This window comes from Gavia stellata, chromosome 27, assembly GCF_030936135.1.
Source record: "Gavia stellata isolate bGavSte3 chromosome 27, bGavSte3.hap2, whole genome shotgun sequence".
NCBI lineage: Eukaryota > Metazoa > Chordata > Aves > Gaviiformes > Gaviidae > Gavia > Gavia stellata.
Window position 1 is genome coordinate 3,217,702 of NC_082620.1, and position 27,440 is coordinate 3,245,141.

The 27,440-nt window shown below is 40.2% G+C and overlaps 1 protein-coding gene across 1 annotated transcript; it reads left to right on the forward strand.

Moving 5' to 3' along the window:
• The first annotated feature begins 12 nt into the window (after positions 1-12).
• Positions 13-27,440, forward strand: DHRS3 (dehydrogenase/reductase 3). The gene is made up of 6 exons (XM_009819391.2): positions 13-557; positions 22,686-22,829; positions 23,126-23,245; positions 23,989-24,227; positions 25,257-25,382; positions 26,606-27,440. The coding sequence occupies exons 1-6, from the start codon at positions 363-365 to the stop codon at positions 26,688-26,690; spliced, it is 909 nt and encodes a 302-aa protein (XP_009817693.2). The 5' UTR covers positions 13-362; the 3' UTR covers positions 26,691-27,440.

Genomic DNA, 27,440 nt, shown 5'->3' on the forward strand with positions numbered 1-27,440 from the left:
TGTATGGTTACTTTTAATTTTACTTTTTTTTCTCTCTCTCTCTCTTTTAATTTAAAAAAACTGCCTTCCAGTTAAAAAGCAAGGAAACCGTTTTACCTGCATGTGACAATCCCAGAGGACACCGATCAAGAAACGGGAGTGACTTGGTCTTCTGCACTACTTTACTCCTACCCCAATTTTTTAGGGGGAGAGAAGGATTTTTCCAGTCCAAGAATCTCTTGCCCCCAAGTTTTGGAAGGGGGTTGAAGACTTGTCACCCATCTGGGGGTGCATGAAGGGTATTGGTTTTCTTTCTCTGTTAACTTGGTTTTGTGAAGGGTTGGAAGAGAATTTTGCCTTCCTGACTTGCCTGGAACAAGAGGATGATTTGGAAATGGCTGGGCGCTTTGCTGCTTTTCCCCGTGCAGATGGTTTATTTGGTGGTGAAAGCTGCCGTGTGCGTGGTGCTGCCGCCCAAGCTGCGAGACCTGTCCGGGGAGACCGTGCTGGTCACCGGGGGGGGCAGAGGCATCGGTCGCCATCTGGCCAGGGAGTTTGCCAAACGAGGAGCCAGAAAGGTGAGCACCGGCGGGAAGGGGAGGGGGGAGGAGGCTCCCACCTGCCGCTCTACTGGGGAGTCCTCCCCCTCGGAGGCTTAAAAGCCCTTTCCCTCACCTCTGGGTGGGACTGGTGGGATGGATCGCTGTGAAAAGGTGAGAGGGGGCACTAATTTTGCAAAACCCTGGCGTGCTGAGCCAGTGCTTTGGCTTACGTTTCAGAAGTTGCCCACTCCTCCTTCCCTGCATCCTGTCTCTCCCCATCTCATCTAAGAAAATGTGAAGGTGCGAAAGGGGCCCCCGCGTGAATTCTCCTCTGCTGACAAAGGCGAGGCTGGCTCCAGCCTAGGTTTCCTGTGGCAGGCAGGGGAGAGCTGTGCGATTCCCATGCGTGAAGCTAGCGCTCGCTTGCATTTCTGGTCACCAGGCTGCTTCCCGGCAGCCCTGGTTGCTGGGACCGTGCACAAACGGAGAGCGGGGCAGCTGCCTGCCGGCTCCAGCCTTTCAGGCTGAGCACACCTTTAAGCTCTCCTTGGGCACAGCCAGACTGCCGCTGCCACTCGGGTCACCCCGGCGGAGAGGGGCTTGACGGGGAAAGGGGCAAATGGTCTGGCTCTCGGTCCTGGTAATGCGTTCTCGGGGGAAAGTGGGGAGAGGAGTTCAGTTTCAACCCGATGGTTTTCCATTTGCCAAACTGATTTCTTGTGCCTTCTGAAGCCCCTTGTGTTTTGCTTTTTGCCAGCCCAGAGCTCTTCAAAGGTAAGATGAATGAGACCCCAGCAAGGTGGAAAGTCACAACGAGGGTAGGAGCTGTGAGTCTGTCTGCACCCTCTCACTCCCTTTCGGAAAGAGGGAAGGGGAGAGAGGCTGAGAGACTGGTCTGGCTGCACAACAGCCTAGAAATGTCAGTGTAGCTGGTGTGTCCGTTCTCTAGCTCAGGAACTGGTGGTTTAACTTGAAACTTTGTGATTTCATAGTACAGGTGTCTCCAGGTGTGAATCAATCAGGAATACAAAAACCACACACACTCTGAAACGAGGCTTGAGATTTAAAGTTCCATCTTCCCCTTTATAGGTAATGAAAGGGAGGAATTGTGAAATTAGACAGCTGCATAAATACTTCTCCCTGTGAGAGAGGATGAATGAGAGTAAATAGAGAAGAAAGAAGAAGAAAAACACAGAATGAGAGGATATTTAAAGAAAAATTTGCATTTAGTTTGGGATAGTGTTTTGTCACTTCCTTACACATGCACTACAGTTTTCTATGTGTGGTATAGAGCTGTTCTGGCATACAACTTTGAGGTGTAACATATGTCAGCATTGAACTTTGATGTTTGTATATGCTTGTGTTTAAACATAATGTTGAGATTTACAAATTCTTGGAGGCAGAGCAAACAAGTTGACTGACCTTTGGACCCAAGCAATTTGCTGAAAGTGTATTTATATTATCTGTTAGAACACCATGCTTCATTATTTATTTATTTAGTCTGGCTGGTTGCTATGCTAAGCTCTGGTATTAAAGTACCACCATTTCTACAGCTAATTCAAGAGCTGCTTAGCGGCAGTTCAGCTAGAAGCTGAACAATGGCAGTCAGCCCTAATGAACCAGGTGACATGGGCCAAAAGGAGAGGGAGCTATTTAAGATACAGAGCTGAGGATGAAATTACTCTAAACAGATACAGACTGTAGTTCATTTGTACGTCTGATTTATAAAATCTCTACGTGTCTTAGAAGGAAAGAATAAATGAGAATAATTGTTGGGAACCTTTGTACATGTCTCATATGGTGTTGTGAAATGCTGTGGGGGTTGCTAGTTATTGTTTAGAACTTTGGGGGGGTTGCCTTATGAGTTTTTTCATGTCTGTCATCAAGGTGTTTCAGTTTTTGCTTTTACTGACTTTGAATTGGATTCACCTTTCAGTTATATCATGGCTTTCCAGTAAGTCAAATATGGCACTCAGCAAGTTTTGATCCTCTCTGGTAGCGGCACTGCCTTTCTGCCTTTGGTAGTGGCACATTTTCCCTGCAACACTGAAGTAGGCTTATCCTTTTCTTCCTTAACATTTTTAAAGACAATTTTACCTAGATGTGGTAGTTTCCCTTCCCTTTGCTCTGAGATTTCATTTCTTTCCTGCCTTCTGTGCTCAACCCTAACTTTGTGAATTTAATGCAGTTTCCGTGTAGAATGCAAGACCTCTGGCACTACTCTTCGATTTTATGCTTTGCCTTAGACAATCAAAAAGAAATGAAAAAGACTTTAAGTGGCTAGCAAGTCGTCTTTCAATAAGGCTTGCGAAAACTAACTATTCTATGTTTCTGTTGTCTTCTTATGCAGTTAACGGTTTTACAATTATATGCAAAGCTTGAACTATTGATCATAATTAACAATTTATAACAGATTCTGATTATCAGGTGGGGTAGTCACAATATTCCAAGTTTAGAAAAACACTTCCACCAAAGGTGTGAAGTTCTGCAGCCAAGCACAGTGTTACATAGAGGTGAACGGAAACAGTAACATATAGATTCAGATTCTAATAGTGGGTGTGCAGTGTATCTTGAAAAAGTCATCACAGCGCTTGCGCACCCAGACATAGTGGCGGAGTTTTGGAGGTAGGCGGCGATATATAACCATATTTTTGAGATTAGAATCTTCTGAAAGATAGGTTAGTTGAGACTGTTAGCACATGAAAATTCCTCTGATAATTAGACTGCATTGGATTTCATCTTACACTCTATCTTTATTTTCAGAGGCTGGCTTTGTTAATCGCAAATGAGATGTACCTGAGCAGTTTTCGCCTAAGATGACAAGTGTTGTAGCTCACTAAGATTACAAATTGTCACATCTGCAACTTCTTTACTGTAAAATATGATTTCGCACTTTATGAAGGTGGCAAGAAATAAATCAAAAAAGGGCAACTGGAAATACAGTGTCTTCTGCTTGATAGATGAGCATGGAGACTGAAATTCTCAATCCAACAGAATGGAAGTCTCTTGGGCATGATCATGTAAATCCATCCTGATTCCCATTGTCTACCCCCATTCTTTTAAATCCATTGCTCTGGCATTGTGCCTCAAATATGACTTGGACAGATAAACGTCTAGGAGGCATTTACTTCTGAGGTGATATTTCTTTTCTCATGGTTGTTCATTGGCGTCTCTGATGAAATGGCCAATAAAGGGACAAAGCGGTGTCAGTTGTATTTTCAGTTACAAAAGTGTCTATCTTCTAGTTTTTTCCATTAAGACTACCAGTGATTTTTAGGCAAAAAGAGACTTTAATTATTAGATCATCCCTGTTCGGGTGTAAGAAGGTCAGAGGTCAAAGGATCCATACTCCATTTTTACTTTCGGGTGGAAGTTTTCAAAAACTATTTGGTCATGGGAGGCACTGTGTATTTAAATGCTTCCTGTAGCACTTCTGGAAAAAAAACCAAAGGCATGTAAATTTGCTGCATGCAGAGACAGAGTGTTTTACAGATGATATGGGACATGTTAGTGTTATTATGAGGGATGAATAGCATTGAATTGTCTCCGGAAGTACTCAAGTATTGTAATTCAACTTTCATGCTGTTCCCCAGAGATGTGTCCAGCTTCAGAAGTGCTGGCTGAGGAGTTACTTTGCTGCTGCTGCTGAATTGCTAGAGAAACATACTTTTTTGCTTTTGGTTCCTTTTGGGTTGCTTGCAAAATTCAAAATTTTCACTATTGTTGCCTTTAACTCTTGAGAATTTTGACTACATCTTACAGGTATTTGACCAATAGAGCATCACCTCTGCCTCAGTCTCACAACATTGGTAGCTTTGTTAAGGCTCCTAGCTTTTGATATTCTGTGGTTAGCCAAAATGGTAGAGTATATCTGTGTTAATGAAACAGGAGAAGGAGAGATTTTTATGAGTTTATGATTTAATGCCTAAGAAATAAAAATCCACTTCCAATGCCTAATGGTGTTTTGCAAAGGTTATACTGTATAATCGAGTTAATATTGGGAAGACTGGCCTCTTCGAACAATATTTCTTGTGTGGAAGAACAGTCCTCTACAGATGTGAGTAGTCAGGGGGATGTAGGGGCTGAATGGGATCATTCACCGCTTGTTAGACTTGGAAAATGCTTCTGGTTTCCTCTAAGCCATTTGCTTTTCCTACAGCATTTTCTATTATAGTGCCCTTGCCAGAGAGTTGTCAGCCCTGGTTTTGATGATGTCCAGTGATGAAGTTTTGATTCGTATGTCTTTTGTATGTCATTTGTATGTCTTGCTCTTTGTTAGGTTTTCTTTTAGGGAATTTCCTTGATGTCTAAAAATTTTCCTTGTAATTTTAACTTACTTTGTTCACAGATTATTTCATCTGAGGTCTGATGGAACACAAAAGAGATGTTTGGTTCTTAGGCATTCTGGATTATTAAATGTCACCAAAACCTAATAAAAGTAACTGAAAAAGATATATTTACAGGATAGAAACAGATTCCCCAACTCTAGTATGTATTTTAGTGTTCAAGGCTATCTGATGGTGACTTTGGAAGAGTTTCTTGGGCCTTTCCTGTTTGGAGACTGGTCAAAAGTCATTGATTTTCATTAGGTTTTTTATTTACACTGGGGTCTCTGGGCTCAGAAATCAGCAGTAGAGATCTTCAGTAGTGTATCTACAAGGGATCTTGGACAGCAGTGCTTTTCTATTGTTCCTTTGTGATCATTTCTGTGATCTCGGTTTCTTTCAAAGTATATATATTTTGTCCTCCTATGTTTGCTTCTTTTTTTTTTCCCTCCAGCTGTGATATGTTTGCCTTTTTAGTAACTGTAGCTATCGATGAATGAACAAGAAGACTTCTAGGGAATCAGGGGTGTTCTGGCATGAAAGATGTCTCCAAAATACCAAATGGGTTAGGGGCAGCCCTGGCCTTGTGTTAGTGTGACAGTACTGCAGAGAAGAGTTGAACAATTCCTATTAACCTTGTTCAGAGTTCTTCACAACAGTGCAAGAACAGACCTCGTAAATACACTGAAAGATCTCTCCTTTCACTGTTTTGTCCTCTGGACATTCACTTCCTGTATTGCAGGAGACGATGCGACCCAAAGGGTTTGCATGCTTGTGCAGCAGATGAGGTAAGCAGTCTGAAATATCAGGACAGACAAGAGCCCTTACTAGATGGCAAGGAGCTAGTATCACCAACAAAAACAAGAAACGGAAACCTCGCTCTTGCATGGAATGTACCGCTTGATAGCCATGACCTCGCTCTGTCAGCACTGGAGTCTAGACAATTATGTCTGCAAGGTACTTTTAACAGGGTGGCAACGTGATGGGCAGCTGTAGAATGCCACAAACGCAATAATACACTGATTATTTTGGGATAGCGAACAAAGATCCTAAAGGCACTACTTGAAAACTTTTGCTTTGAAAACTGATCAGAGATTTTTGTTGTTGTTTTCATTTGTATTTTGCTTCTATCAGTCCTGATTTTGTTCAGGCTAGAAAAAAAAACACCCTGAAATTTCAGCTGCTCTTTCTGTCATTATTTCCACAGCATTTTCAAAGTCAGACCTTAATGTCTTCATTTAGGAAGATACCTTGTCACTTGAGCGTGCTATCCTCTTTCAGTTCAGTTACAATTGGGATGGTAGTAAGTCAGTGGAGGAAGGCGCACCAAGGAAGGGATGAGAGCTGTGCAAGCCCGCACTGCTGGTGAAACCTGGAGCCAGCTTTCTGCAGTGTTCCACTGAATTCAACAGAACTGAAAACCTCAGAGGAATTGCAGGTGCTTGACAGCCTTGTATAATTGGAGAGTTTTAGATGAGTGAGATTTTTTAGGCTACACATTCTGTTTAGGACGACAGTATTGCAGAGAGGTTATGTAAACAATGGTGGCAGGTCTTACAATTTAGCCTTGTATTCCCAGTAATGGAAAATTTGGTGAGTTTTGACATTAGTTTCTACAATGGCACGCTCCTCCCACATTATCTACACAAACTGCATCTGTAGTTCACTTTGAGCTTTATGAATCATGTTGACATATTATTGTCCTGGTTTGTCTGAATTGGAATATACATTTTAAAAACTTCTTTATAACATATATCAATGCTGTATGATAAAAGATTAATTGCATTGTGACTAGAGCTGGAAATGAAATTAATACTAATCTCCTGAAGTGAGGGCAAAATACTGAGACTGATGCTGAAACTCAGTCAGAGACGTGACCTTTTTTAAGGTGTAGGACGAAAGCTATTACTATCTTATGTGGATTTCAGTAAGAGTTCTTAATCTAAAATGTCTTTTAAAATATTGGTCATTCTCAAACTTTCATCTCTGATTTCACTTTCAGAACCTGTAGAATACTCTCATTAAACTGTATTTGAGAGTTAGCTCTTGCCTAAAGAAGAACCCGACATCAAATTCTTAATGCACAGGAATGTTAATCCGAGTTCCACCCAGATGGGCTGTAGTGTTCCAAACCTGAAAACATTTCTTTTGTCATGTACAAAAGCATATCATTTCTGAGAATGTGCTGGAGGAGTGGGGAAGGTATGAGATAGCACACCTGAAGTAAACTCAGTAAGTCCTTCTGCTTGCTGTCAGGTTTCAAATCCACTGCAGCTGGGCCAGTCATCAAGAAGACACTTGTATTGTGCAAGTAATAACTGATTTCTGACACATATCTTGCAATTCACTCTGAGTTCAGAACATGAATAGACCTGATCTGGCCACCCCAGAGGAGATTAGTTCTGTTATAAGGAAAAGAACTGATTTAAAATTATGTCATTTCAGAGCTGAGAGGAACTGGTTTTCTATAGAATATGATTAATCACCACGTACTTGTTTTTAACAGGCAGCATGATCTAACATAATGAAATCATAAAGCCTTTAAAATCATGTTTATAAAAGAAATGGACACAATTCTGATGTACTTTACCCAGTGCAAATGCAGTATGCAAATGTTCTGCACAAACAGATGTGGAGCTGACCTGTAGTATAATAATTTAAAAGGCTCAGTGTAAAATTTACATATATATTTTTAGATTCAAGCACTAAGACAATGTTGTCAAGAGAGCATCTCCACCATGCCCTGTGGGGATACCAGAATGACATATAGTCCATGTATCTAATGGATTTCTCTGTAGTAATTAAGCAATGCAAATAAGTAACTAGCCATTTTGAAAAGGCAATCTGACATATCTCAAAGTGAAAAAGATAATGTAAGCTAAGAGGAAATTTTGCATTTTCTATGTTGTAGATATTTTAGTATAATGAGAATATTTACCCATAGTGCAAGTATCAGGTTCTAGGTAATTAATGTCTCCTGCTGTGTGTGTGGTTGAAGAAAAAACACCATAGGAGCTGAACAGTTTCAGGCATATTTTTAATGATGGTTACTTTAATCTTATTTAAATTTAAGCACTTAATCTTACAGCGAACTATTAAAGCATGTCCTGACTTAACCAGTAACCAGAAGTACCTGAAAAGAATTGGGGACTGAATGTTTTTCCATGTCAAGCAAAATAATACATTAATTTGGAACTTTTGGTAAATGATGAGAGAATGGATTTTATTGAGTCGCTTTATATTCTCTAGAAAGGCTTTCTTTTGATAAAGATTATATACTGACAGCAACTTTCTTTAATGGCTTCCTGTTGGCAGCTCACTTCCTTGTTGATTGAATTTAAGGATGGGCAGAAGAACCCTTGTTTCAAGTCCCAGGCTTAGATGGCATTAAGCCTGTTATGTGTGCTGGTGCCAAGGCCAGCAGTTTGAAAAACATGCTGAATAAGTGTCTCTGGTTGGCAAGCACAGCTAGAATTTATCAGATATAGGATCTCTTGATGTCTGTGAAGCAGCATTCCGGCTGGCGATATTTTAGCTTATAATTTAGAACATACCTGTCTTGTCACTGAGTATGTTATAAAGAGAATAAATAACATTAACAAGAAGTGGAACTTGCAGAGTAACAGGCTTGTCATCTCATATCAGGGTACAGTGATGTCATGTGAAAATATAGTCCCAGTGAGGCCGTGCTGTGTTGGCACACCAAAACCCAGCACTTTTTAAAATGCTTAAGAACTGGCATCAGGACAGTTAAATGAGGCTTCCTACAAAACATAAGGACTGCGTCAATGCTGTAAGAAACCTTGAGGTAAGTTTTAAAGATGAGGTTATATATTAATGTTGTTGTAGTGCCTTAGAAACCCACTCATGCACCAGAAATAATTTAGCATAAAGATGCTAAATGTGACAGGACAAGAGCAAATGGCCTTAAGTTGCGCCAGGGGAGGTTCAGACTGGATATTAGGGAAAATTTTTTTACTGAGAGAGTGGTGACACACTGGAATAAACTGCCCAGGGAGGTGGTGGAGTCACCGTCACTGGACATATTCAAGGAACGTGTGGCCGTGGCACTGCAGGACATGGTTTAGTGGGCATGGTGGGGTTTTTTGGTTGATGGTTGGACTTGATGATCTTACAGGTCTTTCCCAACCTTAGTGATTCTGTGATTCTGTGCTGTATAAGGACAACAGAAAAAGAGCATGCCTACCTCAGGGTTTACAGTGTAGCTATAAACCAAAAGGCAACAGCTGAATATGAACACAGGCATCTGTGCTGATGGGGGTTGTAAAGCAAGGGATTTCAGCACCACTCATTTAGCCATTTTTAAGGTTTTGGAAAGGCATCACAGCAATGGAGGTTTTAAGGTGGGATTTGAAGAGCAACAATAAAGAGTTTTGGGGAATGTTTACGGAGGTGCAGACAGTGTGGTGGAAAACACAAAGGTTGTTTGAAAAATTAATCCTGGGAGGTAAAGGCTGCAATAGGAGCTCTGATGCTAAATGAAAGGTGGTCAGTAACATGGGGATAGCAGCCTTGAAAATGAATATAGAAGCTGAGATCTGGAAAGCTTGAAGAGGAGGCAGTGAAATTCAAAATGAGGGTTGACCAGGTCAAAGCAGTAGACTAGGTATATGATCTTGAGCAGGGGGGTTGAACCAGGTGACCTCCAGAGAATCCTGTCCAGCCTCAACCATTCTGTGATCTTAGTCTTATTTGTATGAAAAAAAGGAAAAAGGCTGCTTTTCTGAATTTCATGGCTGACAAGATGGTTTCGGTTTATGATGTTTCACCTTACTTACCTGAAGTGATTCATCCTTATTTTATTTGTGTGGTTTCATCACCTACAGTGACTTGTAAATGTGCTGCTGTGTATTTCTGTTGCATTTATGTCATGAGTCTGGCACAGGCTAGGAAAAAGTTGTCTCAGATTTGTAGAACGATTTCCATCTGAAGCACTGACATACACAGGTAGTTTTTACTGCATTATCAAATGAATTAAACGTGCTGTTGGGATAATGTCTAATTAGTCTGGCACAGCAATTTGCTTTAAGAGTGACCATAAGCCCTGCATACATTTCTAAGCATTCTAACTAAAATGTTTAGAAGGAATCAAAGATTTTTTTTTTATTACCCTGCTGTGGAAACCTGTCTTGATAGGGTGATACTATGCAATGAATAGTAAAAATATGAAGGAGTAACTTAGAAGTAGCCATTGAATTCTACAGGAACGATGGGCAGAAGAAAAAAAAGACAACAGTTCTCGTTATTTCCTTCCCATAAAATTGGACAAGTGTGTAGAAATTCTGTATCTTTCCTTCTGGACAGTTTGGAAATGTCAGCTAATGATTATTGAATTTGAGCGTTTGTTTTAAAATCCATCAATTGTCGGTTAGTTTTTAATGTTAATTTTTCACTTTGATTTCTGGACTGAATTGAAGATACAAATCTAATACCATAGCTGCTTTAAGGTATTGTGTAGGAAAGGGACACTGAAAAGGAAAAATCTTAAAGACTGAGAACAGCAGCCTCAGAGCTGACCACCGAGAGAGAACAAACTCTGGAATTTTTAAACCTGTGTGCTTATCAGGAATATAAAGCAGAAATTATTAGAGAGGTCTTTTTAGCTGGGCCCGGACTCTGTCTTCAAAGCATCATGTCAACATGCTGAAGAGTCGAACAAGTCAGACCCAGGCACTGCCAGATCCATTGGCTGATAACGCTGACGCCAGTAGGAAAGGGTCAAATACATGTTGTTTGACCTTTATCCCAGTGGGGATTAAATTGATTCTAATTAATAGACTTGGGAATAGATGGGTACCTTGGCAGAGTTTGTAATTAATGTAAATTGTTCATCCTATTAGCTTAGCCATAAACTATGTGTAACTACAAAAGGATTTTGTGGACAGTCACCCTTATGTTGCCACCTTGTTAATTGCAATTTATTGAATACAGTGCTACAGAGCTTCCTTGTTTTGATTAACATAGGGATTTCTGTTGTCTAACACTGCCTGAGCAAATGTGTCAGTGCTTCACTTAAGGCAATAAAATAGTGTTTGAAAGCACAAATGCAGCTCTGCTGAAATCAGTTATGCTTTACGTATGTGACTATGAGAGAAATCTGGCTGTCAGTATGTAATCAGTGGCAGTTGTACCTCTGAGTACACTTAAAAAACTTAAAAATAAACATATTTTGAGGGGGTATAAAAATGATGCCTGGAAAGATTCTGGGCTGTGATTATCCTGTAGTATGATAGATTTCTAGCCACAGGTTAGAAAGAGTATATAAAGGTGGAATGGCAGTTGGTATGACCTGGCTAATATATTTCATCCCTTATCTACATGAAATGACCATTTAAAATAGGTGCAAACGGAGTTCAAGCTTGACTTCTCATTCAGTCAGTGTTCCTTCTCTTGGTCAGCACAGATATCAGCTTGCACCAGTTGTATCGGTAGGTAGCGTTTGTCTTTTAGATATGTCCTCATTCCCAGTAAGTCCTGGACTGAAACTGCTAGCTAAGTTTCTATGAGTGCTGACTTCTACCGGAAGGTGAAAACTTCAGACACTGAACACAATGTTACTTCAGTGTTTCTTAGAAGCTTCACTGTGCAGCAAATGTCTCCTGTATAGCTAGGCCTATGTTAAGGAATCAGGAGTTACCACTCAAAAAAAGCATGATATTTTAAGTAATGGTTTTTCCATTCTGTTTGCCCTTTGAATCACTGGGTACACCCAAGTTACATTTTCAAGATTTTCTTCGTATCTGAGGAGTGGACAAACTTGAACCACTTTAAAAGAAAGCAGAAATGTTAGATAATCTTTTCACTCTGGGTGCTGGACCTTAAGAAAAACCTCAAATATACTAGACTTAAATTAATGGGAGTGGAAGATCTTGTTGAAAAGACACTGCACAGTTCACCTTTCCATGCCCTTAAAAAGAACGGATCAACAATAACAGTGGACAATCAGATATTTTCTACATGAAGATTAAACTAGTGTTTGTCTTAGATCTGTCATTTTAATCTCCTTGCTAGTAGTAAACAGAGACACCTCATCTGTCTGATCAGGACATCTGCTGGGTGAGACCTGGCTGTGGTAGTTTGGAGAGGGAATGGGAAATCCTAACATCCACTTTCAGCAGCTTGGTTTTACGTTGACTACAAAGTCAAATTTTCTGTGTCCTACCTCCTAAAAAATAAGCCTTACAGTGAAGACCAAGCTCAGTCACTGCCTTAAAAAGAAGAGGTCACGCTTCCAAGTAGAATATGAAAGACATCCAGCTGGTACAAATACTTCTTTCCCGAAGTGGTAATAGAACGGGGCTGGCTCTGACCACAGTGAGCTGTCAGAAATGATGTAAGAACATTTCCAAGACTCTTGGGAAAAACACAGGAGTCCTGTCTCGCTGAAGTGAGTTGTTTGATTTTGGGTTTTGAGATATGCTGATTGTGCAATGTTGTAGAGTGTTCTTTGTGTTGCTTGTTATTTGATTTTAATCCGGGCCCCTTAGAGACTATTGTCTATGTTGTGTTCATATTTGAACATGCGCTTTATGGAAGCAAGAGGTTTGCCTCTTCAAAAGCAAAACGTTCAGGCTTCAAAGGGGTTTTTCAGGGTTTCATTTCCCTTGATGATGATGTGCAACTGTTGCAGATTGCTCTATGACACCTTTTATGCTGTAAGGATGTGTGCGTATGTATGCACACGTGTGTGTACGTGTGTGGGTAAGGGCGTGCGTGTGTAGTGATCTGGCACCTTGCATCTCCTTTACAGCCCAGAGTTCATCAGTGGGTCAGCCAGCTCCTAATGACATCATTACACTTGTTTACTGCTCACTCAGAGGAAGTGCTATGCTGATGGGTTTGACCACTGTCATTATCTTATTTTAGTCCAGCATTTTTGCAAAATCAGAAATTTAGAAAAGCATCTTACTTCCATAAAGTGGTTTTAGTTCCTCTTCCTGAGTGAATTAGAAGGGAAAATAAGACAGAAAATACCTAACCATTGAAATTATATTACAAGAACAATATTTCATGTTGTTGTTGAAATTGTTAGTGCAGCTAAATAATCAGAATGCTGGTTATAGATTGAAAAAAGATCCCTCTCAAAGGGAGTCAGTATAATTGGGATGAACCATTCTGCAATACGTGAAGTCAGAATGGCTTCTTTAGCCACCAAAATCAGTAAAAACAGTTAAAATAGTTTTGGTTTGCTTTCAAGTCACAGATTTAGGCCAAGTCGCCTTATTTGTCTCAGGATCTAAGCTTGTAAGTGCAATTTCAACGATGACAATACATTACAGGTTTCCCACTGATGCACATGGAGACCGCCGTCAGTCAGCACTCCTGCCAATCATGTCAGTGAGTTCAATTATTTTAGTCTTCTTGTGTACCTATAAATATTTTTCAGTGGAAGTAAAGATTGTTCTACAGAGAATGCGATTCAACCAAAAACAGCCGTGATTTTTAGGGCTAGATTTCACACACTTCAGAGAAGTAGCTTACAGATCCCCAATGCTCTGCAGTCTACTGGTAGGTAGAAAACCCTTATGGCATAGAGCTGTGCTTCTTAACAACTTTGAACACATTAAGGGATTATTGTGCCTCAATATTGTATTACTGCTCCCTCAGCTAAATCTTAGTTACTGGGCAGGTTACTTTATATAGTTTATTTTACTGGAAAGTAAAACTTACCTCATGTTCTATGATAGCTTAATTGATTTTATGTTCATGTTGAAGTGAATTAACTTCATTTTGCATTGCAGTGGCCTGAAAAGCATGCATGTGATAGGCAGTCACATCCAAAGGATGGTAACTTCCAGGGAGCTGTAACTTATTAATATGCTAGAGCTCGATTTGTGACTGCCGGACCAGCCCTGCTAGTTTAAATAAATAAGTATCATTGTAGCAGAATCTCATTAGAATTGCTTTGATCATTTCTGGATAAAAGTAATTATCATAAGTTTCATTTCTACATTTAGATACCATTTTATTTAACTAGAGCTCTGCTGGTTTTCACATTTTTTTATAAGCAGGGTAGCTACTTCGTCTTAACAGTGCATTGAAAAAATTGATACAATCAGCGAAAGACCCTTTTTAGCCACGCTGTACCCCTTTGGGGGATGCATGCTCTGGGAGCTTACAATCCTCCAATTCCCGTGCTCCTTCTTTGACTTAATAGTCTGAGAGAGTTAAATATGTCCTGAAAACTGTCATTTGTACAACAGATGAATAGATTTTAGAAATTCTGCCCTGTCGCATAGCAACAGCCACCATTAAAACCCAACATTTTGAAATGTACGTGAAAAGAGAGGAAACCAGTTAAGCATTTAAATATTGAAGCTTTCTTCTAAGCAGTTTGCTTTATTTCTTTGACTAAAATACTTAGAAGAAAAACTCCTTTTGACAGCTTTCTGATGGTTTTAAGCTGGTAGCAATTCTTTTTTTTTCTGGAGGCAAAGAAGGGAGACGTGTAGGGGAGCCTGTCTGGAGCTGTTGCTAGCTTTCAGTTTATATACGCATTTCATGTAGGCTATTTTAACTCCCAATACTTCTCCAGTAGCCTCATGGGAGAAATTATTTTTTCAGTCAAGAGCTGCATCATATTATGCACGTGGATGATCTGGAGCATATTTTAGGCCCTTCTGGAGGGCAGTTTATCATGACAGGTTTCCATGTCTGTTTTTGTTGCAAGCCTTCTTCCACTTTAACAAAGTTAAACACTTCCCCTAGTCTTCCTTTTCTGTGATGTTCCTACAAGAGCTGGGTTGGCTGTCTGCCTATGTCCTCCTCTGCATTTCAAGATTAGGCACTCTGTTAAAGAAATAATCTCATAAATATAAAGGCAAACTCTAAAAAATAATCCAGTTCTACTGGCACCCAGTTTGTAGCTCTTGAATTCTGCTTTTCCATGTATTTGTTAGGTCTGATTTTTCCAATTTGTTAGTTAAGAAGTAGCAGACTTTTCAGTTAACTGTTGGTTGAACCAGGCAATTTTAGCAGTTAGTTTCCCCCAGTCAGGTGATGGAAATAATACTGTGTTGGATCCACGTTTTTAATTTCACATGTCCCTTACTTCTAACATTACCCTGTAATCTAAACTTTTGATTGTTTTTAGCTTTACAAAAACAAACACTCTTGCTGTTCAGTGTCAACATAACATTCTGTCATAGTAAATGTTTAACTATATTACGTGAACATTTAACCTGCCAGATGTTAAGAACTCTTTAACCTGAGAGGTATATGCAATAAGTAAAAATAATAATGCAGCATTTTGGAAGGAAGACATGCAAACAGCAAACCTTCAACTATGCTGACAGGCCCTGTTGGACCTTGGCATTGTTGTCAAGCAGATCCAGCAATTTCTTTTTTTTTTCCGTTGAAATGTTATTTACTGACTTTCTATCCCTTCATCCTGTCTGCTCTGCTTGCAGTACAAAAGGGCTTTCTGCACCTGCGTATTTACCCTCCCCACAATTTCCTGAGATCTCTGTGGACATTTTTGTATGAATCTGGATTATAGGGATGGCATGCCAAGCAAATGGAGGTGGCAGCACACTGGTTGTTTTTACAGGATGGAGTATTATATTTCTGTTGGTAGATATCTTCAAAGCCTTACCTCAAATACATAACTTTAAAAAACTTACTCCTCTCCCCACCCCCCAGATATGCCACTTCTTTCTGCTTTGCAGCCGGAGAATTTTATTGCTGGATGTTTCTTTGTGTGCTTTGGTTCCCTGGAGCAGAGGCCGGTTCTAACACATGGTGTGGCAGACATTCAGCATTAAAAATCTGTCGGTTTTCCCCCCACAAATGCTTCCCCAACCTTTGCAGGGTGACAGCCTGTGGCCACTTGGTGCTTTTGTTGGAACGTGCACTCCATTTGACCCTGTCCCAGCGTTAATAGGATTGTAAAGGCTGACTCCTGCATGACCTCTTCTTGCAAACAACCCTAACCCTTCCCCTTCCTCAACTGTTCTGTACAACAGAGCTGAAAAGTGTTGCTCCCAAGGCAGTCTGGAGTCGCAGTTCATGTGGCAGACGAAAGCAATTGGAAAAACCACTGGAAAAAAGTCAGCATGGGGCCACCTGTCCTTAAATAGTCCTGACTGTGAGAACAGTAGGCGTTTGTTCACTTTAGAGGGAGCTGGTCTTAAATGCCTGTATGCAGACAGAAAATTAGAAATTTTCTTTCCAAGGAAGGCCTCTATTGAACTGGAGACCGATGTTTACATACTTCTCTATGACTTTTTAGGTGGTGGGTTTTTTCCTTCAGAGGAAAAAAAAAAAAGGGGGTGACTGGGGTACAATTGGAATTGACTGTGGTTTGGGTGAATAATGTTAATCCCATTGAGTGCTAAGTGAACATATGAAGTAATAAAAGTTCTGACTCTAGACTAAAGGAATTGGAATTCCCTCTTTCAGGCTCCTTCTGAAGTCTCTTTAGACTGACCTTTTAATCTTATTACTGTATACTACTCTTGGCCTTAACTCAAACCAGTTTATAGTAAAGTCTGTGTTTTATGTTTATCATGGTGGCAGGATTAAATTTAAATTCTTATAGTCTAATGTCTTTACAACTTCTAAATACTAATCTAGAAAAGCTTGTGTGTAAAATAGGTAAATGGGTTTACTCTCTTGATTCCCCCATGCTTACATGTAATCCTTTTTATACCCATCCCTTGCAGCTTTGATATTCACTTTCCACTGTGGGAATTGAGAAAATTTTGCCACTGGCCTGCTTTGTTTGCTTACTTCTATACAAGTGTCACTAAGGGGCTGGGTTAAGTATTTTGACCTACTTCAGGCATCAAAAGGTTCTTTTTTCCTTTCTAAAGCAAAGATTGGCTTTTCACACTGAACGGCCACACCTTTCACTCTTCCAGTAATCTGTCTTGAGCATGCCTCTCCCATGAAGAACTCCTGAAAGAACTTGTCTGTCTTTGCCCTGGGGGCAAGAGAGGGGAAGGGGTGGAGGAGAAAACCCTTATGCCACTGACAAGCAAAATACATGAACGCTTTTGAGGCCCTAGGATTTAGCCTCCTGTTCTCAAGATAGGCAAAACTCTGCCAGGATTATGGGATACACTGGAATGCTTTTCTTCGGAGGACCAACTGCGAGTTAGTACTACCAGGCTTTGTAAATATATAGGGATGAGGCTGACATACTTCAGTGGATTATCTACACTTCCTAAAAGTATGCAGGAACTTTCAGTATTGGGTGCAGAAAGGCGCTCTCTGTTTGAACAAAGGTAGCGGTCTGTGCGATTACAGATACCAACTCAAACAGAGCAACTTCTGTTTCACTGGTCTAGGAAGGAGGTTGAAAAGGGGAATGAAATGTGTTGACCTACCAACTACTTCCTATCTCTGGTGATCTGTGGCAGGGAGTTGTGGTTGATTTGTGGAGGCAGCAATAATGAGATCAGGCAGGAAGGGCACTTCAGTGTCTGTCTGCAACACTTAATCTTTTGGTGTCTTCAAATTGATACAGAGAATTGCATCATGAATCGTAAAATGCAGAAGCTTTTGGAATGGAAGTTATATCTGCTAATCACAGTGCATGTTGTTGTGTTGGAAAAGACTAAGAATAAACAATTCTGTACTAAAATACAACCCAGACAATCCAAGGGGAGTGTCAAGAAATGGCACATGTTCAGTCTCAGAAATGCTTTTGTTGTGGGACACCTTTCCAACACTGGTCTAGTTCACTGGAGGGATAAAGTCTAGCACAGCAGGTTTGCTGAAGATACAGTGCCAAATTAATTGACGATGTAAAAGGGCAACATTCCTTTGCTGCTGTTCTTGAATTGTGCTAGCAATAAAACCGGACCAAACAAATTAAATAGCCTTGTAAATGGTGTAAAATTAGCTCTAACCTCATCCTCTGCACCAATAATATGCTTAGGACTCTGAAAGCATAGATCATGTGTGTATGTTGTGGCTGATAGCAGCTTCAATCTAGACCAGTTTATATAAGTTAGTGGCTTTATCTGATTTTATGGAGGTCAAAAGCATAACTCTTACTCGTGTTATGGGGAAAATCAGGATTTAAACCTGCAGTCAGGTTTGGGGCTTTTGGCAAGTAGCCAGCGCAGGCCTCTATTAGAAAGCCTTGCCTTAGTACAACAGCAGCTAAAACCTTCCTTTTGACTCCCCTCCGACCTCAGGGCATGTCTCATTAGCAGATTAAGTCCAGAGTTAAACGAGTCCTCTGGGAGTGGAGGATGCAGTGTCTACTGAGCCTGCTGCTCTAGCTGAAATGATTTTCCTCAGCCAGATAAGGAGTTCTGTGACTTGCCAGAGGGGAGAAGATCTAGAGATAAGTTTCTTTTGCAAAATTTGCTTATGAATAAATCCTGGGAAAATCTGCCCTAAACAGTGATGTCACAGCCCTTACTGTAAAGTTAATTAAGAGGAGGGCGTGTTAAGTTCCTCTGTCATCATAAATCTCTTCTTTCCTATGCCCAATGGTAGGAAGACTCCTGCCCTGCTGCTGCCCCGGCTCTCATCGCCTCTCGCTAGCAACCTGGAGCGCAAGCGATTGCTTTAACATTCCACCTGCCTCCCTGACTGCCAACCACTGGGGTCACCCAGAGGTAACCGCAGGGCAGGAAGCCTCCGGGAGCGGGCCTGCCACAGCGGGGATTAACCGCCTCGCTGGGCTCTTGCCCTCGACAATTTTCTGGTCAGTAACTTTTTGAAAGGAGAGCGTGTCTAGTGCAGTAGGGAGGGGCAGGCAGGAGAGGATGACGAGAGATGAAGGGGGAGAAGAAATAGTGGCTGGATTCTTTCCAGGACGGAAAACTGTCTGTCCAAGAACTTCTCCAAAACACAAATTAAATATTCCTCTATCCACCATTAAATTACCGTGAATGGGTGGCTGTGCAACATCCTGACAGGCTGTGTAATAAGGAACGCCGTGTCTCTCTTCTCCTTTATTCGTCTGCTTTTTCCTCTGTCCCAGACAGGAACTTCTGTTAGAGTCATTCTCTCCTGGACTTAGCCTCCAGTTTGGAAACACTTACTCCCTATTTAGAATTAAAATTAAAAAGGAAAGGGGACACAGACCAGAGCCCGAGACCCATGTCTACATTTTGAAAGGGAAGTGAAGTAGCAACTGCGCCGTTTTAGGCTAACTGGAGCTCACGGGGCATCAGCAAAACACAGGCCCAGGCCCACAGTCATTCATCAGTTCAAGAGTGAGCAAAAGTTTTTGTTCGGGAGCATTGAGAACATGCATGATTATCCCTGACTCTTAAGCTATCTAGGTGAACAGCTTAGTGAGAATGTTACAAATAACCTTAGGAGTGCCAAACTCCTAAGTGCAAATTGTCCAACTGCAGAATCTGCAGGAGGAGGTGAATTCAGGAGAACAGAAGACTTATGAGGAGGTTTGTAGAAATCTCAGGAGACAATAGTAGAGTAAGGACCTAGAAAAACATTGGTGAAACTGCTGCAAGCAAGGAAAGAAGAGAGAAGTATTGCCTCCACAAACACGAAGCCAAAGCCCTCTGTAAAGATAGAGTTCAGGAGCAACAGAAGCCTCAACTACGAGGCTAAATGCAGCAATGAAAAGTCTTGTCTCTCAGTAAGATCTGATATCCCAGGAGGCGAGGGGGAAGCCCGTGCCAATCTAATTTGGCCAGATATAAGGAAGAAATTGAAAGTCTCATATGATCTTGTAGGAGCAGTCAAGCTTGAATTTGGACCAAAATCATGTTGTACTGAGTTTTATCCATCTGTAAAAAATAACAGAAATGACGGCAAGAAACCTCACATCCCACTGTGTCGTTAGGGAACTTTCACCTCTCACGAAAGAATGGTCTTTTATTTACTGCTTTTCTCTTATGCAGGCTGGAGCCTTCACCTGAGTGTGAACAGTATCAAGGACACAAAAACTTCCCATGGAAAAAAGTCAGTACTGAAGTTAATGCTGTCAGCAGGATAACCAGCAAATTCTGTCTTCCCCAGATGGCCCAGATTTTAATGGGGTCACCTTGCAAGACTTGCCTGTAGGATATTAAGGGTCCCAAAGTAACTGTTGGGGCATAAAAAAATGTTATGTCCAAGAGTTGCATCACAGACAGATGTTCCTTTGACAGGTCTTCCTTTGCTTAACTATTCTTCCATGTATATTTCCTGACATTGAATGCATCAGTGGCAACTCTTGGGAATAGGAGGCTGTATGGATGTTTGAAACAGATTAAAGTGAAGAGTGAGTGATCTACTTTTTATTTTGCAATAGCAGTGTGAAACCCTAGAGTGCTAGGTATGTGAGGTCAGTTTCTCCCCTTACTCCCCTTGTCTGACACCTTATTTCTCTTTCTCTTCTCTTCCTCTCCTACCTTCCGCCATTCTTCAACCTGTCAGTTAATTTTTTAGTGTCTGCATTTGACTGACCCAATCCTGCTAAGAGGCTGAAGTTCACACTGATCCAAAATCGGCGAGCATCAAACTTGATGCTCATGGTTGACATTTTGTAGTGCTTTTTTCTCCCTGTTCCACAGAGATGTAGGTTGTGAAAGAGAGAGCAAGTAAGTGTGTATGCTTATAGTAGAACAGTATTTTGTAAATATTTCCTGAAAGCTTGTGAAATTTCTCACATGTTCTTGATTTCCCTTCAAGTCTGCAGAGCAGGCATAAGAAATATCACCCAGTCTAGCTCTGAGTTCAGAAGCGAATAAATAGCCATCAGTTTTACAAGCTTTGTGTAGATGCCAAAGCCTGATGGCCAAGGGTGATATGCTGAGACTTTCGAAGACAGGCCAATACACAAGCCACATTTTTAGTCATATGCTTTCTTACAGTTTTTAAGTCTGGTCACAGCTTTTTCCTTGAAAATTACTTCCCCCTGAGATAAGATTTCCCATGAAATGGCTCTGGCATATTTATACATGCTCTGAAGTTTCTGGTTAACCAACTCGTTAGTCCTTTGGTGACAATATAAGAGAATATAACTTTATTAGTCAGTGTGTGTTTATGTTGACAGATGTGCCAATGATTTATAAATGGGATTAATTGTAAATTTAACTCATTTAGGAAATGGTTGAGGACCCAGGTACTTCTGCATTTTAGCCTTGCTTAGTTGCACTGGAAGAGCTCTTTGACCCTCTCAGAGATTAGTTTTAGTACCAGTTATGAGATAAGCTTAACTAGTCCTTAAAAATAAGCATGTTAAACCTCTCTGCAAGAGATTTGTTGTGGGGAGGGAATACCGCAGGTCCTAAATTTTTATGTTTATCTTGCTGTTACTAGGTTGAGTAAGTGATATAATTTAGACTTTTTTTTTTCCTGTTCTTTCAACTTTTGGAAAACTCAAAGATTATTAGATCTTTAAACTTTAAGTGTGCTTATTTTTAACCACTGAAAAATCAATATACCAGTCAGATCCATACTCAGGACACAGTGGTATGGGAAGCAACTGTAATCCTGGATCACAGGTGATAAGGCCACTGCTGGGAAATAGCACCGTTCTGAGACCAACAAAGCTGTTTCCATTTTCAAAGCTCTTTTTCCCAGTCCCCTGATCAGAGCAAACCTGCATTTGACTATGTGAATGTCCTCATTTATTTTTTAGTACTAAAGAGTAATTTTGCATGATCAGTGCTCACAACTGCAATTGTGAGCAGTAGCAACCTTTTCTTCTTTCTCTTTTGGATCTTGCTGTTTGGCTCACAGAGTAGTCAGCAGACTTCAGTAACACGCTCCATTCAGTAATTTTAATTTATTATGCTGAGAAGACTTAGCTTGAAGAGCAAAAAAGATAGATTGATTCATATATAGGTGTCTTAGGTAACAGAGAGATGAAATTATATTCTCTTCCAGTAGCCTTAAAAGAAATATAAAACAAGGTTATATACTAGGAAAAAAATATTTTGTTTAAATCTGTTCAGCTATAGATTAATGTTTGGAAGACAGTGGTGGAAGCACCATCTCATACTTGAGACTAATATTGTTGTCTCATTAGGAAAAATCATATTGGATAAAGCCCCACAATGAAAATTAATGAACCTGGTAACTTTTCAGGTTATTTCTATTTCTGACCTCCATGATGGTGCAGAAATACAGATAGGGTTGCACTGGTTATGTCTTCATTATATATCAAATCTATGCCATATGATTTGAATATTTTGTTTCCATGAATATTCAGAATTGTTCTTTGTACAAGAAGTATTGTATCATTTTTACTGCGTTAAATGGGAGTGGCAAGTGAAATCTTGCATATATTCGTTGCAAAATAAATTCATGCTTGAAATTTCTCACTTTAAACGTCTGTATTAGGATGAACCTCTTGTCTGAAATGCACCTAGGACAGCAGCCTGCAAACAGCATTGCCAATAGTTACATATGATATGCTGGAAAAATATGTTTTACTGCAGAGCAGATAGTAACTCCAAATGTAGAACAAGAAGTAGATAACATACCAGATATACAGGAAGATCTGTGATTTTTAGAATTTAAAGTTATCTTTCTGTGTGTGTGTATAGCAAAAGCAGGGACAGATTTGAAATTTCACGATACAGAAAATTTGCCAAGTGTTTAATATAATTGTCATGTTAGGGTAAAGATCTGATTTTTTTTTTTGTGTTAGCTATTGTGTTGCTTATAAAGAACCTGTACGTAGAGTATCAGCAGCGGGATACAGCTACCACCATGATACTCAAGTCCCATCCCCATGTAGTAGAAAATCATTGTTAGTCTTAAATGAAACAGTGCAACAGGGCTGGCAGTGAAAACACATCAAAGATGGTCATCAAATTGTTGACGTTAGAAGCATGTTTTAATTATTTTAGATTTGAAGCAGAAGCAATTTGACTCTAACAAAAGTTTCTTGCTGCAGATCATCCTGTGGGGTCGAACTGAGAAATGCCTGAAGGAGACCACAGAGGAAATCAGGATGATGGGGACAGAATGCTATTATTTCATTTGTGATGTAGGCAATCGAGAAGAGGTCTATCGGCAAGCCAAAGCTGTGCGGGAAAAGGTTAGTGCCTGTGGAAACACTGTGGGCAGAATTTAGTAACGACTCATATTTGATGAGGAAAAAAAAATATATTGGCGAATTGGGAAAAAAGAAGGGCGACCATCCAGATTATGTTGTACGAAGTCTAGCTACCTGTTTTAAGTGATCCAGAAGGATTACAAGGCCTACAGGCAAGAATGTCAACAGCTATGAAAATAATAATGTATTTAGGCAATAATAGATACTCGGCTATAATGGTGACTGCTGATTTGTGAGGAGAGATGTTAGTTGTTACAAATCATTTGCTTTTTTTGCAGGTAGGTGATATCACTATCCTGGTGAACAATGCTGCTGTGGTCCATGGTAAGAGCCTGATGGACAGCGATGATGATGCACTGCTCAAATCACAACATATAAACACCCTGGGACAGTTCTGGGTAAGATAAGCTCTTATATCACTTGTTTTCAGAATTAGGAATGACAGCGACAGATTGCACCCAGTAAACACTTAGCTGCTACTAGGTCCTTCTAAATGATGCTTGGTAAAATCAGTCTGACATGAAAAGGAGACAGAAAAAACAATGTGAGGGGCAAAGGCCAGAGGAAAGAAGCCTAAAAAAAAATAATTTTTCCAGTGGTAACACAGTATTTGATGCTCTTGTATCCCCATTCTGTGATTTACAGTAAAACCTTTGATTTCTTTTGAGAAAGCCTGAGCTCACAGAGGATAGTGTTCTGTACAGTGATGTGTATGGAACATTAGAGGAACATGAAACTACATTGCTTAGGGAAGGAAGCTAGTGTGAAACTCATTCCATTTTGAATTAGAAAATAGCAATAAAGAAAGAGCTTCTTGTGATTTCATAATTTTGTTGAAGACTTTATCCTCTACAAGAAGTTCTTAAACATATGAAGCACTCTGTTCGTGGCCTTTATCTGTGGGTACTGCTTACTTGTGTGCTAAGAAAGATTTTGTTTTGTTTCTACACAAACTTTGCCTGTTTAGAATCTTTCAGAAAATGACAAAGCAACAAGGTACTCTCCCACTCCTTTCCTATCATAATGAACAGCACAATTTGGCTTGCTGTCTCTGTGTCACCTTATTTTTTTCAGCAACTATTGTTTTTATTGTATCTCTGCTGAGCAAACCTTTTTTTTTTTTAACTCTGTTGTTCTTCAGACCACCAAAGCATTCCTGCCAAGGATGCTGGAGTTGCAGAATGGACACATTGTTTGCCTGAACTCTGTCCTGGCCTTGTCAGCCATCCCTGGTGCCATTGACTATTGCACCTCGAAAGCCTCGTCCTTTGCCTTTATGGAGAGCCTGACCTTGGGGCTGCTAGACTGTCCTGGAGTGAATGCCACAACAGTCCTGCCCTTCCACACGAGCACAGAGATGTTTCAGGGCATGAGAATCAGGTCAGTCCAGGGGAACTAGAATAAAGCATCTCATTTTAAATGAATCATCAGAATACACTCCTAATTAATGCTTCATTTAGTTAAGAGAATTTGATGTCTCATTTGGCTGCCTGGGAACAGAGGGTCACTCTAGGCCACTGGGGACTCATCAGACTGGTTCCCTCAGTTTGCTGGCATATTCATACAGCCTGCCTGTACTGAGTGAGACATTTACTTCTACAGTGAAAACGAAAAGCTTTTTTTCCTTGAGTGTATTCAGGCCGTATGCAGCCACCAGAGAGGGAGGGGAGGCAATCTGAAAACTGAGGTCATTCAAAAGGAGCAGTCTACAAATTACTTGAGAATGAACAGTACAAATACCTTCTTTATTCGTTGAAATAATTAATTCTTTCCCACTGAAAGGAACGACAGCCAGTTACTGAAGTAAGGCTAGCAGTACCTCCTTTTTACCTCTATCTAAGAGAACAAGCTAAATTCAAAGACTAACAGCTGACCAAATTAATATTTTACCGTGGACAAAAAACCCTATTAATATAGTTTGTGCTCTCTAAGTCAAGAAAATATGCAGTGTCAAGCTATTGCTGGAGCTGGGAAAAGCCTTATCATTGGTATTAAAAGCAATGGGGGAAAATATTTGTCTTCTACCTGTCAAAAATTTGAATCAAGCAAAGAGCAACAGAGAGGAAGAAGAAAAACACCAACACTGAACAGACAGCATTTTGGTATTGGTTTGCATACAGTTTAAGAAAATCCCTGAATCAAAGTTCTAAATACACTTTGCCACTTCTCCCTAAAGGCACCAACGTGTACATTCTTGACCGTTTAGCTAACCCAGTAGTACTGGTTGGAATTGGGCTTTCTGCTTTCTAGCTTTGTGGCTGGAACTGGAACTTTCTGCTCCTTCCAGCCTGCTTTGGGGCATGTTTGAATGCCAGCAACCAGCAATAGCTTAGTGAGTAACAGGGCTTGGACAGTGATATCTTAAAACAGGAGTTTGGTTAACAATTATTTTATTTTTTACTTATTCAGGTTCCCTAATCTTTTTCCTCCTCTCAAGCCAGAGACAGTGGCTAGAAGGACAGTAGAAGCCGTTCAGATGAATCAAGCCTTCCTGCTCCTTCCATGGACAATGCATGTTCTTGTCATCCTAAAAAGGTAAATATTTCCTTTGCCCAGCAATAGCCTAGCCAGTTAGGCAAGACTGGCTTACAGTCCTCTGCGTCTGCCCACCAAGGCAAGCCTCAGTTTGACTGCAACCCAATATCCAGGATCAGATTGGTTCACCTCTTCCCATGAAAGACATAAAAGCAAAAGGGAGAAAACTTTCTGAGATTCCCTTTGTAGGTGTTTTCCCTGGGTGTAACCCCTTACGAAACAAGTTTCACTCGCAAAACTTGGATTCCTGAGGTCTGAATTGGTATTTGCATCTAGGAAATTTCTTAACAATTAATGTATGCATGTAGTTGATTTTGATTTAATAAGCCACTTTTTGGATTGCAGGCTTTATATTGTAAAGGATTTCTGTACAATAAGGTATGTACATCACAGCTGGATTTAGAGAGCATTGCTTGTGTTAAAGCAATGAAACTATTAAAAAAAAAAATTTTTGTGTATGATTAGGACAGGAATTTTAAAGTCCCTAAAGAAAGAAAGTCATAACTTCATATCCTGAAACAACTAAAGAGAAAGGACATTTAAAATTGTGTTTCCATGAGAGTTTGCACTAAAGCCTTTGGAAAACCTACTTCAGTGAGGATCTGAAACAAGGCCATGGGATTTCTGTGGAAAATAATTACAATATCGCATTTCAAACAAGAAAAAATAATTCACAATAAATGCTTTGCTCTGAATGTAAAATTTGTGAACTCTCAGAAGTTCCCAGAAATTCTACAGACTGAAAAAGGGATGTTTTCCTTCTCCTTTTATTGTGAGAATTAATCATTTATTTTCCATTACAGTAGCTGTCAGGAACTTGGATCTATATCCATACCTTATGATAAGGAGGCCACATGCCTAGCACAAATAGATAGCAAGTTAACTAGAGAGCTCAGTTTAAATTTGTGTGTTTCAGAGTGCAAGATTCTGCACAATATTTGAGAGGAATAAAACATGATGGTATCTTCCAAGTTACAGTTTTTTACAGACCTTTTTGGATAAATATTTCTGTAGAGAAAGCGAGACTTGATATAACTTTCTCCTTTTAGGCCTACTCACTGCGTGATACTGACACGTTTTGCCTGTGCGCTCTCACTAGCTGATTTTTGAGAATATGTGTACTGATGTATGTGTGTACATAAACGCACATTTACACATCCTCTTATTAGAACAGACTGAGAGGTTTGTCTGGTCTGCTTATTTTCTTTCTGCTTCACCTGCAGCATTCTCCCTCAGGCAGCACTTGAAGAAATCCACAAGTTTAATGGGAGCTACACCTGCATGAACACTTTTAAAGGACGAACATAGACTTGATGGTGCAAGGACTGTTCTTCAGTGAAACCAACACAAGCATGAAAATCCTGACAAGACTGTGAATCAGCAGTCTTGGCTTCTAGCCTGTTCATGTGACTTGCACTGCTCTGAGGCAACACATTTCTTGCAGGTCATATCCATAGTAACATGACCTTTGCACAGGATTGAATGACTAGACTGTGGACCCTTGGAAAGAAAAACAAAAAGTGTCAAATGTTTATATGATGTTTAATTCTTTAGAGTTCAATTGTTAAATCTAATCATAGTTTTAAGATGTAATTGTTGTTTCTAAAGTGTCTGTAGGCTGTCCCATCTGAGAGGCAGCACATCACACCCCATACTTTAGCCCCTCTCTTCAGAGGAACTGCAGTTACAAACAGCTACTGGTTTCATTTCAGCTTTTTGAATGGGGAACTTAAAATACTTTGAAGAACTAAAAGTTATGGACATTTAATGGAAGCTTCCTTTCCTTCCTTCACTTCACATCCATTGATGAAGCTGTTCCCAACTCGCATCAGGGAAGGAGCAAAGTGTGGAGCAACGTTTTCTTTGTTAAAGGCCACCCGGGACTTCTGTCTGGAGGGACTGTGCTGGGCCCAAGAAAGCTGTCTTCACCTGTGAAGGCTGGAGAGGAATGCTGAGTCAGAAGAGCAGACAGTTTGAATAGTGGAAGATTCTTTCTGTCACTGAACTCATATATGAAATTTAATTGTCTTTCTGAATATTTTTGTTCATTTATGATAA